We start from the raw sequence: 12,424 nt of genomic DNA on the forward strand, positions 1-12,424 counted from the left end.
TATTCATTTCCCATTTCGAATGAGAAATAGCTCGGCATAGAATCTGCCTGGGTAAGTGATGTCGTATTTCAGGGTTAGCACTCTATCCCGAAAGGTCGAGGGGTCTCAGGCACTGCTTAGCATACCTCGACTTCCCGTGATACCCGGAGGATGCCGAGTCCCTGCATGTTCCAGCCTCATGAAATCTGACGGGCGACCATTGCATAAATATGTGATTTGAGGAGGGAACATTTACGTTGGACGCGGAAGACTACTATTCGCATTTGCTTCAGTAGATATCACTATCCAACAAGAACCATGATATACAATCCAAGTAATGGGTTAATCCGGGAATTGACATACCTATAGGCATCAAAGAACAGCAGCATTGACGTGATGTGCCAACATAGTGAAATGGTAGCAATACCCAGACATGCTGGGTTACATCGTTGGGAGTACCCTGTCCACAAGTGGAGCAGGATATCCTTGCCATGGCCTTCTATTTGAGCAATCCACCATCCACACTTACGTCCGGTCATACAACAGACACACCGTATTGGTTTCAGCACTTACTGGAACCTGCCCCAATTATCGAAATTAAACCGGCGCACTGATGCATCATGCAATCAATTCTCAATCAAGGTAAAAAGGTGTTTGGATATAGTACCCCATGTAGTCGTATCGACGCATTGCATTGGCCATGAATAGAATAGCCCATCTTGTATTACCAAAGCCCTGAATCTACAAACGCCTGCTTATTGAGGAAATATATTGAGCTTCGCTTTTGCTTCACAAAGCCAACTCCATATATGGAAACTAAAATCGTTCAGCACACATACCTAGTAGGGGGGTTGGTGAATCACGGGGTAGGGCAAATTGGCGGATTCTACTGATACAGGAGACCACAGATCACAGTTACCATCACAATCGGAATTTGGGATAAGAACTATAAGACACAAGTCCGATAATCTCACAGAGATAAATTAATGGAAATTGCGATCGGCGATTCCCTTATTAAATAAGTGGTTATAGCCCTAGTCTGAGACTAGCCTAATGATCCTTGTAGGATCCCTGTTCTATACAGATGACCAGCGTTCATATTACTATGGAGAGAAAAAATTTGACATCCGAATACTTCGGTGCTGTGTAAAGCGAAATGACCTGACTATCCTGCGATAGATTGCTCCTAGACGTACTAGTTAATACCAGATATTCAAAAGGTATTGAGTGGGTGACATGGTTCAATATAGCGTGTTAGTGTTCTGTGGCCCTTTACAAGCACTAAGGCGCTGCTGTGTACGAACTTTTCACTATTACCTGTATTTTATATATTACAAGAGGATCCAACCATGAGGGGCCCACATTTTCGACTTTTCTAACGTCTGATGGCCAGGGACAAAAGTACTGAGACTGGGTCCCACGCAATAGATTGCTTGTGAAACCTGGCGACTCAAACTCCTTCACCGTTGGGGATGTACCCGAAGATATCCTATGTCCTCTATATTGGTAATTGCAAGGGTCCGATATAAGTAATATGGGCCACTCTAGGCTCGGCCAATTACTTGTCAAAGTGAATAGAAAATGTGTTAGATGCTGTGCCTTGCCTTTTATGCCACGGGCTTAGCCCTAATAGAGGAAGGAATAGCATAATGATGACTCGGGAGACTTTTAGCCATTTTTCGGTTAGTCCAGGCTCTCCCAGCCTTCCTGCGATGCTTTAGCTACTGCGTACGCTCTGCGTATTGCTATTACATTCTCTAGCCGCTCTGACATACTAGACGATTATGGAGCATAACCCCAGCTTGTCGGTATGACCTTAAGTAAATCATCCATTTATTGTTGCGAGAAACTACTACAACCCAAGGACAAGAGCAATAAAACAGGTATGATATTATTCGGCTCATTGATTGGTCTCGGGGAGGGAGTAGTTTAGGTCTAGCGAGTTTTAGATGACGACCAGTTCACAAGCCAACACATCGGGCCCTAGTGAGGCCAGTATTCGACACAGGAAATATTGTGGAGTTTTATGCACCTGGAGGGGTTTGACCTCGGCGACGGAAGAGATTTAACAACCTTAATGCCGGTATTAATAGACAAGGTTCACCTAGGATGGCCTGAGCTAAGACCGGGCAACCAAACAAAGAGAGGGCTTTCACCCTACTGGGGTTGGGTTATAATGTGGCTTAGAATATCGACCGTACATTTCCCGCTAGATAGATTATATGACTTCAGGCTTCTAGATGTCGGACGTAAGGACCAGCAACAACTCTTAGCCTTATCACTTGCAATCTCTCTACATGCATGATTCGTTTGTCTAGTTGATAATGCAATCCAGATCGGTACTTATCTGTGTTCTTTTAGCCCTCGACATACTCAATTTTACAGTTGCCTCTTTAACCCAACGACCGATCTACGCGATCGCTCACCGAGTCCTACGAAACGAAGCCGTCACCGCTGCGCTTTCTCATGGTGCGAATGCATTAGAGGTTGACTTAACAGCGTGGTACTTCGGCTGGTGGGCAGACCACGATGGAAAGCTATTCAGTGCTGGTTCTACAGCACGCGACCTCTTCAAGTTCATCGCGCAGAAACAGTGGACGAAAGATTACAACATTTCCTTCGTATGGCTGGATATTAAGAATCCCGATTTCTGCCGAAAAGGTCGACCCTGCTCCATCGAAGCCTTGCGCGATCTAGCTCGAGAGATACTTGAACCAGCAGGTATACGAGTACTTTATGGTTTTTTCGAAACAGCTGAGAGTCGCGGGTTCAAGGTGATCAGAGACGGTTTGAACTCGAACGAAGCCGTTGTTTTGAGTGGGGAGACGAGTACTATCTTGCATTTGTACAACATTTCCGGGGCTGGCATACCAGTTAAGCAGATGGTTATGGATTTCGGGGATTCGTGGCTTAGGAAAGGGGTCGACATCTATCCAGAGCTTCGGTATGGAAGTTGGAAGCGTGATCATGGCAAACTCGGGAAGGTGTTTAGCTGGACTAGTGCGCAAGGGGATACAGAAATGGTGAGGTATCTACTTCGGGAAGCTGGTATTGATGGGCTCATATATGGATATCAGACTGATGAGTATAACGATAAGAGTGGTCCTAAGTCTGCCCTTAAGGATATTGTTGACTTCGTCGAGGCTCATTCGGATACCCATCGAATGGCCACCGAAGATGATACGCCTTGGTAGTACAATAATGCCATGAGCCTATGTACGAGAGTTCAGCTAGCGGAAATTATGAGATCAAACTTAATAGTTCTAAGACCAGCAGCGATAGGGGTTAAGGTCACTTGTACACTACATTAGAGAGCGACTACCGCAATCTATCATTTCACACATGAGCTTCGCGAAACTGGCCATCGGGGGTTTGCGATTATGAACGGCGCAACTGCCAATAGTGGGCGTATCTTTTTTATCTGTCTCAGCCTTTTGGGGGACAGCATAGAGATTATAAAGGGGAATAGTACTACTACTCGCGTAGCTTCAAACGTGGTGAAATCTCTGAGAAGGATCTGCTGGGAGGCATCAATTTTGTATATTGAATGTCTTCGCATCATTGTTCCGCGAGCAGCTGGTCTTGGAGAAGGATCTTCAAGATATATGTGAGAAAGAGAAGGCTACCTTAAATACTGAGTGCGATAAGGACAAAGCCAGCAACGACAAGAAGCTTCAGAAGAGCAAGGAGGAATGGGAAAAGAAGATGAAAGCCTTGAAAAACACTTGCGACGCAGAAAAGGCAGCACAGGAAAAGACGAATAATGATGCGAAATCCAAGCTAGAGGAGGGAAACAACAAACTCAAAGAGGCCATGGCCACTATTGGTGGTGGGCCGGCTATGCAATGAAGTTGCTCTGTGATGTACGTCTGATAGAATCCGTAACGTCTCCACGACTCCGCCTTAGGTGATCAAACGTTGCTTTATCTGAGTCGTAGCTTCGATGGTCATTGAACTGACTTTCGCATCCGAAGCAATACCAGAGGTGCTGATGATTGTCTGTAATACCAAGACTTGCAGGTCGTCTGATGAAGCTGGCATGATGCTTTCGTAAATGTTCATTTACATCCGCCTGGGTCCAAAAGTCCTGGTCATGGTCGGTGCAAGTGTATGGCTTCATCTATTTCAAGAAGGGCAAGGTCCTGCTAGCTTCTATTATAATACATATCAGCTTACATTCTTGGAATTGGGCCGTTAAGAAGCTTGCAATTCTAGTAAGTATTGCTTCTAACGGCAATCGTCATTTTTGTGGGCAGCGACACACTCACAAAGCTCGAGTGGCCAAATAGAGGGCCTTAAAAGGTTGATAGAGATACCTGATGACGTGTATGCGGTAAAGATCTGAGTAATGAATTGTGAATGTCGATGTTCGAGATTGGGATGTACTCTTACTCTCATCGGGACATGCGGGTGGCGCCGGACCCTTCCTTCAACCATTCCATAGACGGAGAGTCCGAATGTAACGTTCCATTTGTGTTGCATCTATAAACGAAAGCCATCTTAGGTCGAGCACCATTGTACAAAGCTATTGGAGGTACGCTCGACATTGAGTTTGTTGATGATATACGGGACAGTGCTTGCCACTCATTCCCTGGGGTTTGGAATCATGGGAGTGGTAGTCTAATCGGGAAGATTGGCCACCAAGCCATGAGGTATTCATGTAGCTTGCCGTTTTAGTCAGACCTAGATGGGGTAAGACGGGTACGGCCGCATGGAAAGAGGTCAGGTAACAAGGAGAGATGTACTGCCGTGGTTTACACATCTATCGGGAGCTCGCTGAGCCGGATACATGCACTTCCTTCAATCAAGAGTGAAAGATGAACAAGGCCATTAGGTCTGATAGGTACATGACATCTGCTGGTTACATGGGCGGCTATCAACGTCAAACGACAGCCTGCAATCATTGTTCCAGCTTTACAACCCCATTGTTTGCCACGATCTGGTTGACGCCGAAGTGACAACACCATATACGAGCATGACGCAGATGCCAAGTTCTTGATGTATTTTTCTTTCTTGAATGAGGCCATTTCGCGTGTTTCATGGTTTGTAGTATGGCCAGGCCAACCTAAAACAAACCTTGCTCGAGCAACAGCTTTGAGTAGACTTCTGTTGTCTTCAACGATAGAACAGATCTAGATATGAATCATGCATCATCTGACGAGAGCTATGTGGGTCAGAGCCTATTATCCACGGGTCGGCAAGGGAGATCGTCTGTCCGTAACGAATAGTAGGTGGTCGTTAAGCTCAGCTGTCCAGTTCGTTCGGCAGAAGCCGAGAGGATGCTATTTCCGCATCCGGCGAGAGCTGGACTGGGGGTTCGTATTTCCAGGCCATGATCCATGGATCAACCTCGCCTAACAAAATCTACCCGATATCATGTCAGCAGCTAAACTCAATTATCCCCAGGTCTATACAGCACGGACATGTATATAAGCAGCTGGAAATTATGCCCAAAGCCCGCCAGACGCGAACAATACAACCTTCAACCTCAACCAGTATCTTCCACTACATTCCAACTCAACACATCTTACATCTTTCCTTCCATCCGCTACTCCCAAAATGCGGTTCATTCCAGTTGCCCTCGGCCTTATGGCCACCACTAGCGTCATGGCTAATCCTGCCAACGTCCAATCCGTGACTGTCCAGCTGGCCAACGATCAGTCTGGGGCCAACGCCAACGTTGATATCCCTGCCGACGGCAATCAACGCTCCGTCCAGGCTCTCTGGGTTAAAACCTCTGTGTCCACGAACGGCATTGTTTCTGCCTCGAGCGCCCAGCTCAATAAATTCCAGCAAACGACCCATTGCCGAATTACTCAGAACCCCAATGTGAACGCTGAGCTCGATGCGCAGCGCACCTGGACACAGCTTGACCAGGGAAAGGTGGTCCAGCTCACTCACGCATTCATTGTCTGCAAGGACTAGTCATACACGGCCTGTGGATATCGAAGTGTAATGTTTGCGAGGTTTTGAGTCTTTGGAAGACTATACTTGCGATTGGAACTGTGGCGTGCTCTTCTAATAATACAGGACCTAGTGGAGCACCCATCCAACATATAACATTTATCTGTTGTTGAAATTTTTATTAATTGTCATGTACGGGTATCTAAAAATTAGTTTAATATTGCAAACACATTTTCTTAATGAATCATTAATTACATAAAATGGGAAGACAGTTAACTTTCTTTTGTGAACGTGTACCGCCTCAGCATACCTTGTCTATAGGTTCAGGACATCACTGAAGCTTCTGACCTGGATAGCATGGCTCACGTATTTTAGCTCTTGTGAGTGTAGTAAGCATTCTAACATCACTATCTCGTTCTTGCGCTGAAACACTCGTTTCCGACCAAGCGTTCGTTATTTCCTGGCCTCCAACATTGCACATCACGTTTATATACTTCGCCATTCGTTTTAATTGCCCGCCCCGAATTTACACTGTGTTGGACCGGGTCTAATCTCCGAATCCACTCCGACTATCCGATTCAAAGCCCCTATTCTGAGGATATAAGAATTCTGTGCAGAAAGAGAAGGAAGTACGGCGTCCAATTTCTTGGTATTGAGAGTACGAGTAGTTACTGTTTCAGTGTCAGGCACGACATCCATTGATTGGGAATAAGTGTGACTACAATTTGCTGGAATGCGACGATGCAATAATCTTGGTATGAATCTAAGCACCCGGTAGATTTATATTTCAGCGTTCACCATCTCAAATACATAAACTAATGATAAACGTTTATTATATTGAGATTCTAAGCCTCAGTGTCGTCTTCCCGCACACTCTTGGGACATTCACTCTGGGGAATACACTCTCTATACTATAAGTTCAGGAGAGATTAGCCTGTTGTTTCTGATATATATCAATCATCCAGTAACGACTTACTTGATTGAGTACATAGCCATCTATGCACTGACAACCCTCAACACATTCCATTGTGCAAACCTGATCAGGGGGAGAGTCGCAAGCAGGCGGACAGGAGCTACCGCAGGTCTTGTATTCTTGGTTCTATTAAAATCGACTAGAGTTAATACTTGAATCAGTGGTTGCCGTCGTTGTAGAGTCCTACTCACCTCAGGGCATTGCTCGGCGGCATAAACAGCCGAAGCCATCGCGAGAAAAATCGCAAAAAATGTCGACTGGAACTTCATCTTATCGCCTGCTAGGATTGTTATGAATATCTTTTCAATCAACAACAATGAGACATGGGGTAGTCATACCGGAGATATCAATTTTCGAGTTATGGGGAGGAAAATCAGTAATGAACTTTTATCACGATTATAACAACAGGAGCAGGCAGAAAGTGAGGGAGAGAGAAAACACTACCCAGAAGAGGTTTGAAGGCTTAAATACTCGAAAGCCTAACAACCTGAAGATCCGCTCGCTAGCCCCTTGCATTGTACCGATTTGGTACTATTGATACTATTAATAATAGTATTGCGGATCAGCCGATCGGCCGATCTTCGAGCTCGTAAAGCCGAGAGCTCCAAGATCCACGTGGAACTCAAATAAAAAGTCTATAATAGTAAGTTGAATCACCGTCCTGTTTAGGCAAGGCAGTGCGGTATAGGGGAGTAGTATATTGGATCGATACAGATGGAAGCCCAACCCACCGCCATTCGTTATCATCTTCTCTTAGCTCCGCTTCGCACCCGGCCACCGAGAGAAAACAAAAAAAGACAGGCCCGAACCTCGCGCAGTTATTGCTTTGGGTGAACCCTAAGCGCGAATCATACCACTAGAACATCCGGGCAAGTTGTTGAAAGATGACGCTAATCTGCATATCTGAGAGGGCGCATAAAAGGGCTCGCATCAGTTGGAAAAAATTTCAATGCATGATTAATCGACCGATGGTATAGGAACATACATGGTTGGTCAGTTTACGAATTCGAGGAATATAGGTAGATTGCCCGTCTATGGCCAGTCAGTGTGCCTGAAGCCTCCTTGTGAGGTTGTATTAAGAATTTACAATCGGTCTACAGTACTTAGTAGAAACCTCGGTTATATATATATATTGAGCCGGTGTTATTGGGGAGATAATACTATGAAGTTTAGTTATATGAGTTGGACATCTTCATCCTGACACAGTAGTAGCTTTGAGGCATAGTATATGCCTTTCTTTCCTTCACCAACGACACTACACCTTCAACTAATGAATTGCATCTAGGACCAGCACCCAGTCTGCATGCCCACTTGTAATAGGCGGCGTGAACGTCTTCACAGTCACGCTCTCTCCACACTGTGTGTAGCTAAACTGGCTATACGCACCACTCAACGGATCATACCAGCTTGCCTCCACGTCGCAAGAGCTCAGGCTCTTTGTCTCAATCTGGAACGGCTCCCCTGTGGGAGTGTACACCATGATCCAGTCACCGCCACTATCCCTTGTCGCCGTGACTCTTGTATCGTCCGTGCCAACAGTTCCATCTATAATGTCCTGCGCTGGTACACGGCTGAAATAGGTCGTATTCCCTCTGTCCATTATAGCCTTTTTGATCCACTGCATCTGGCTGGATCCCGGTAGCACCAAATCCTCCAACCAGTTCTCACTTGGACCACTACCGTCGGAGTCGAAAAGTCCGGGGATAATGCACTGCTGGATGGCGTTCGCCCCGTAAGTTAAGCCCGCTGCACCCGAGAACACCTAGTTTCGTCAGTCCTGTCTCTGACCACTCACTATCACCACCCCATAAGACTGTCCGTAGTGGATATGAAGCTTACCGCTTGCCAGCTTCCAATCCGCACATCACTCGCATTCCAAAATGCCTCACTACTATTACCATTATTATACCTGTTCTCATAGTGCGCTTCATTATCGATGACCGGCCGCGCACGACCCCCAGGCACTGATCCCGCCGCGTACATGAGTTCCACAGGTTCCCACCCACGCCGACAATTCCACCAAGGGATCGGAGGGTTCGGCGGGTAGTCTGCATGACCAGATTGGCTGGCATCCAAGGTAAGCCACGTTCGGTTACCGAAGAAAGCGTGTGCAAGTGCGAGCGGCCCGCCTGTGAACCATTGGTTTGTGGGGTGGATTGACATGAGTGGTGACCACGTTGTGGCATTTTGGGCTGATGTCGCAGCAATCGCTTCTCGCTCGCCGGCGACGATGCCATTTGCCAAGTCATCGTAGACCGGGGACCAGTCCGTGACCTCGTAAGTGGGGGGAGCGCCACCGTTCGCATAGTCGGCCTTGACGGCTGTCTTGTTTTGCCAATATGGGTTCGTGTCGCCGACGAGGGTCTTTGGGAGATAGGGATATCGTTGGCCGAGGAATTTTCCGAATGGATATGCGGTGCTGGTGTTGAGTACACTACCCGAGTTGTCTATTACTTGTTAGACTGATATGAACGGCGTTTGGAAACGGTTTGACTTAAGACGCACCACTGCCATGCACATATTTCCCCCATGCAGGGACCATGCAGATCCGGATGTCTTTACTCCATGCCAACTCAACGATCGAGTCGACGTAAGCCCAATAGGCCTCGTTAGGCTTTGTAACATCATCGTTTATGAAAGGCAGGTCACCATTCCGGTTGGGACTATCGATGCCTGCCTGGGTGAAGCCAACAGCCAGAACCATCGTAAATCCCTTGCCAGCTCGGTCCGACAGGTATGTCTCAGCTTCACTAAAGTTCAAGCGATGGAATAATAGCCATGCTGTGTCCGCCTGCCAGAAGAATGGCTTCGCATCAGAGTCCTGGAGGAACCGACCATTGGAGGACGGGGTGATGGCATACTCTGCGGGTACCTGCCAGGCTGCTACCGCTTGCAAGATTGGGAGCGCGATATAAAAGAGAGCGGATTTGAGCAGCATAGTTGGTGTTTAGCCAATTGGCATAACTATTCCAGTTCCTGTCAAATCCTTTCTATCCAGCATGGTGCAAAGCCTCGGGCTTTTGAAGCTTTGAGTAGTCATTTCATTATCTCAGATGAGCATGGAACTCGAAGAGAACGGCTTTTTCGGTAATTTTCCCTGGGTAGCTACCAGAGGCCACGGGGACGAATTCCCACCAATTATAGATCTTTAGTATCTTTATATGATTAAGCACGTTGCTGCTCAACATAACACTAACAATTAGATAGTTCAATGCGCGGGACGTGGGTAAATGTAGATCTACCCCGCAATCTCGCTCGACATGGGGATATATATAGGGCTGACTCAATTAGGCAATTCGTAGAGAATAGGAGCCAGAATAGGATAGTCTAAGCACTACTGCTCTCTACCTAGGCTACTAGACATTGGGGAATAAGCTGAGTGCACGGCCTCACAAAACAGATCCTTTCTCGGGAGCCTTTGAACCGACGATGAAGATAGTCCACCAACCATAGTGGAGAAGATTGGAGAACATTCAACTAGCTAGATTCCGATGCTTTTTCAACCTTCATCCCAGGTAATTTTCGCTCTATCTCGCAATCCTCATTGTACCCAACATGACAGAAATATTATTTGCGTTCATGCTCTTAGGCAGTCTGGCCCTGGGAAATGTCACACATCAAAATAGTACATACACCGACCCAATTCTTCCCGGCTTCCATCCAGACCCTAGTTGTATATTCGTTCCGTCCTGGGATAACACCTATTTCTGTGCCTCGAGTAGCTTTAACGTCTTTCCCGGGATACCCATTCACGCTTCCAAAGACCTCCGGAATTGGAAACTGATAGGAAATGCTATCTCGCGGCCGGAGATGCTGCCCAGGTTGGCCACTACAATCAAGGATACAAGTGGAATATGGGCACCCACACTTAGGTACCGTGAAGGTAGCGACAGCACCAACGAAAATGAAAGTGATCATGGTAAAGGGAGATTTTGGATTAGTACGACCCTGGTTTTTGATAATTTGGCTGCCGATGATGAATCGCGTTGGGACAATTTCGTGATATGCACCGATGACCCATTTGAGCCTGATAGCTGGACAGATCCCGTGCATTTCGACTTCGGTGGATACGATACCTCGTTATTCTGGGACGACGATGGACAGGTCTACGTAACGGGAAGTCATGAATATAAAGTCTGGCCTGGGATACAGACCGCGACTATCAACCTGGAGACAGGTGAAACAGGGCCTTGGGAAAACCCATGGAATGGCACTGGAGGGCTAGCACCAGAGGGTCCGCATCTATACAAGAAGGACGATCATTATTACCTAATGCTGGCAGAAGGAGGAACTGGAGAAGGACATATGGTCACTATGGCGCGGTCGAGAGATATCAACGGACCTTATGAGCCTGCGCCTCATAATCCCGTTCTATCTAATGCCAATACCACTGCCTTTTTCCAGGCTGTGGGGCATGCTGATCTGTTTCAGAATGTCCATGGTAGTTGGTGGGCAGTCGCCTTGTCAACGCGGTCAGGACCCGATTTCAAAAATTATCCGATGGGAAGAGAGACAGTTCTGACGCCCGTTCAATGGGAAAAGGGCGAGTGGCCAATCTTTCAGAACGTAAGTGGGATCACCAGCGGATGGGAACTCCCCTCAGAGCCTATACTTGTCTCGGACGGCGAGGGTCCTTATGTCGATAGCCCTGATCATCTTACCTTCCCGCCGAACTCGACACTGCCGTTGCATCTGATACACTGGCGCCTCCCAACGCCCGATACATATCTTATATCACCACCAGGAAATGAGAACTCACTAGTACTCCGTTCATCAGTTCTTAATCTAACTTCTACCAATGGACTATCCACCAGCGGGAAAGGCCAAACATTCATCAGCCGGCGACAAACAGACAGTCTATTCACCTATCAACTAGACATCAACGCTTCCAATCTGCGAAACAAGGAAGATGACGTAGGGGTCAGCATATTCCTGACGGAAGCATACCATTTCGACCTAGGGATCGTTCTTCTTCCACAGACAGACAAGAATGACACGTCCGGTGAACTTGCACCCTATGTACGGTTCCGTGGAATGTCGGGTTATTCTGTCCCTGAGACTGTGTTTCCGTTTCCCCAGTACTTGTCTATTGATTCACCGATTACTCTGGAAATAAAGGCGTTCAACTGGACACATTACTCCTTTGCGGCGGGGCCGCGCGATGCTAGGCATCTTATGCAGACATATGGGATTGCGCGTGGAGAGCAGCTGAGTGCGGGTTTTACGGGGACGTTGGTGGGTCCTTATGCAACGACAAACGGCCGGGAGGGAAGTCAGAATGGGGAGTTTGAGGTGGCGGTTGGGAATTGGACATATTTGCCACAAGGGCAGATTATCAATTAGGATGGGAGCCACGATTTGCTGGTGTCTTAGAACGTCATACGGTATGATTCTACTTGATAGAGACCATGATGATGGAGAAGTAGGCTTATCCAGGTAACATTTACATTGAAAACAAGATAATAGGGTTTATAACATATTTCAACTGGCTGTCCAGTCGCTACTCGCTACTCCCCACATAAGCCTAGGTCCCGCCATAGACTGTCGGTAAATGCCGAGCTTTGCTGA

At 47.0% G+C, this 12,424-nt stretch overlaps 4 protein-coding genes across 4 annotated transcripts; 3 read left to right on the forward strand and 1 right to left on the reverse strand.

The window, feature by feature from the left end:
* Positions 1-2,303: 2,303 nt before the first annotated feature.
* On the forward strand, positions 2,304-3,173 carry AO090102000335 (glycerophosphodiester phosphodiesterase family protein; the record flags this gene model as incomplete). Its single annotated transcript, XM_001822477.3, has 1 exon — positions 2,304-3,173. The coding sequence occupies one exon, from the start codon at positions 2,304-2,306 to the stop codon at positions 3,171-3,173; it is 870 nt and encodes a 289-aa protein (XP_001822529.1).
* A 1,951-nt stretch (positions 3,174-5,124) lies between these two features.
* AO090102000334 (uncharacterized protein) lies at positions 5,125-5,904 on the forward strand (the record flags this gene model as incomplete). Its single annotated transcript, XM_023236875.1, has 2 exons — positions 5,125-5,294; positions 5,436-5,904. The coding sequence occupies 2 exons, from the start codon at positions 5,125-5,127 to the stop codon at positions 5,902-5,904; spliced, it is 639 nt and encodes a 212-aa protein (XP_023091769.1).
* Positions 5,905-8,653: 2,749 nt separating this feature from the next.
* Positions 8,654-9,387, reverse strand: AO090102000332 (uncharacterized protein; the record flags this gene model as incomplete). The annotated part of the gene is made up of 2 exons (XM_023236876.1): positions 8,654-9,290; positions 9,362-9,387. 2 exons carry the CDS (start codon positions 9,385-9,387, stop codon positions 8,654-8,656), a joined length of 663 nt encoding a protein of 220 aa, XP_023091768.1.
* Positions 9,388-10,411: 1,024 nt separating this feature from the next.
* On the forward strand, positions 10,412-12,199 carry AO090102000331 (uncharacterized protein; the record flags this gene model as incomplete). Its single annotated transcript, XM_023236877.1, has 1 exon — positions 10,412-12,199. The coding sequence occupies one exon, from the start codon at positions 10,412-10,414 to the stop codon at positions 12,197-12,199; it is 1,788 nt and encodes a 595-aa protein (XP_023091767.1).
* Positions 12,200-12,424: the final 225 nt, after the last annotated feature.

This window comes from Aspergillus oryzae, chromosome 4 (assembly GCF_000184455.2).
Source record: "Aspergillus oryzae RIB40 DNA, chromosome 4".
In the NCBI taxonomy this organism is placed as follows: domain Eukaryota; kingdom Fungi; phylum Ascomycota; class Eurotiomycetes; order Eurotiales; family Aspergillaceae; genus Aspergillus; species Aspergillus oryzae.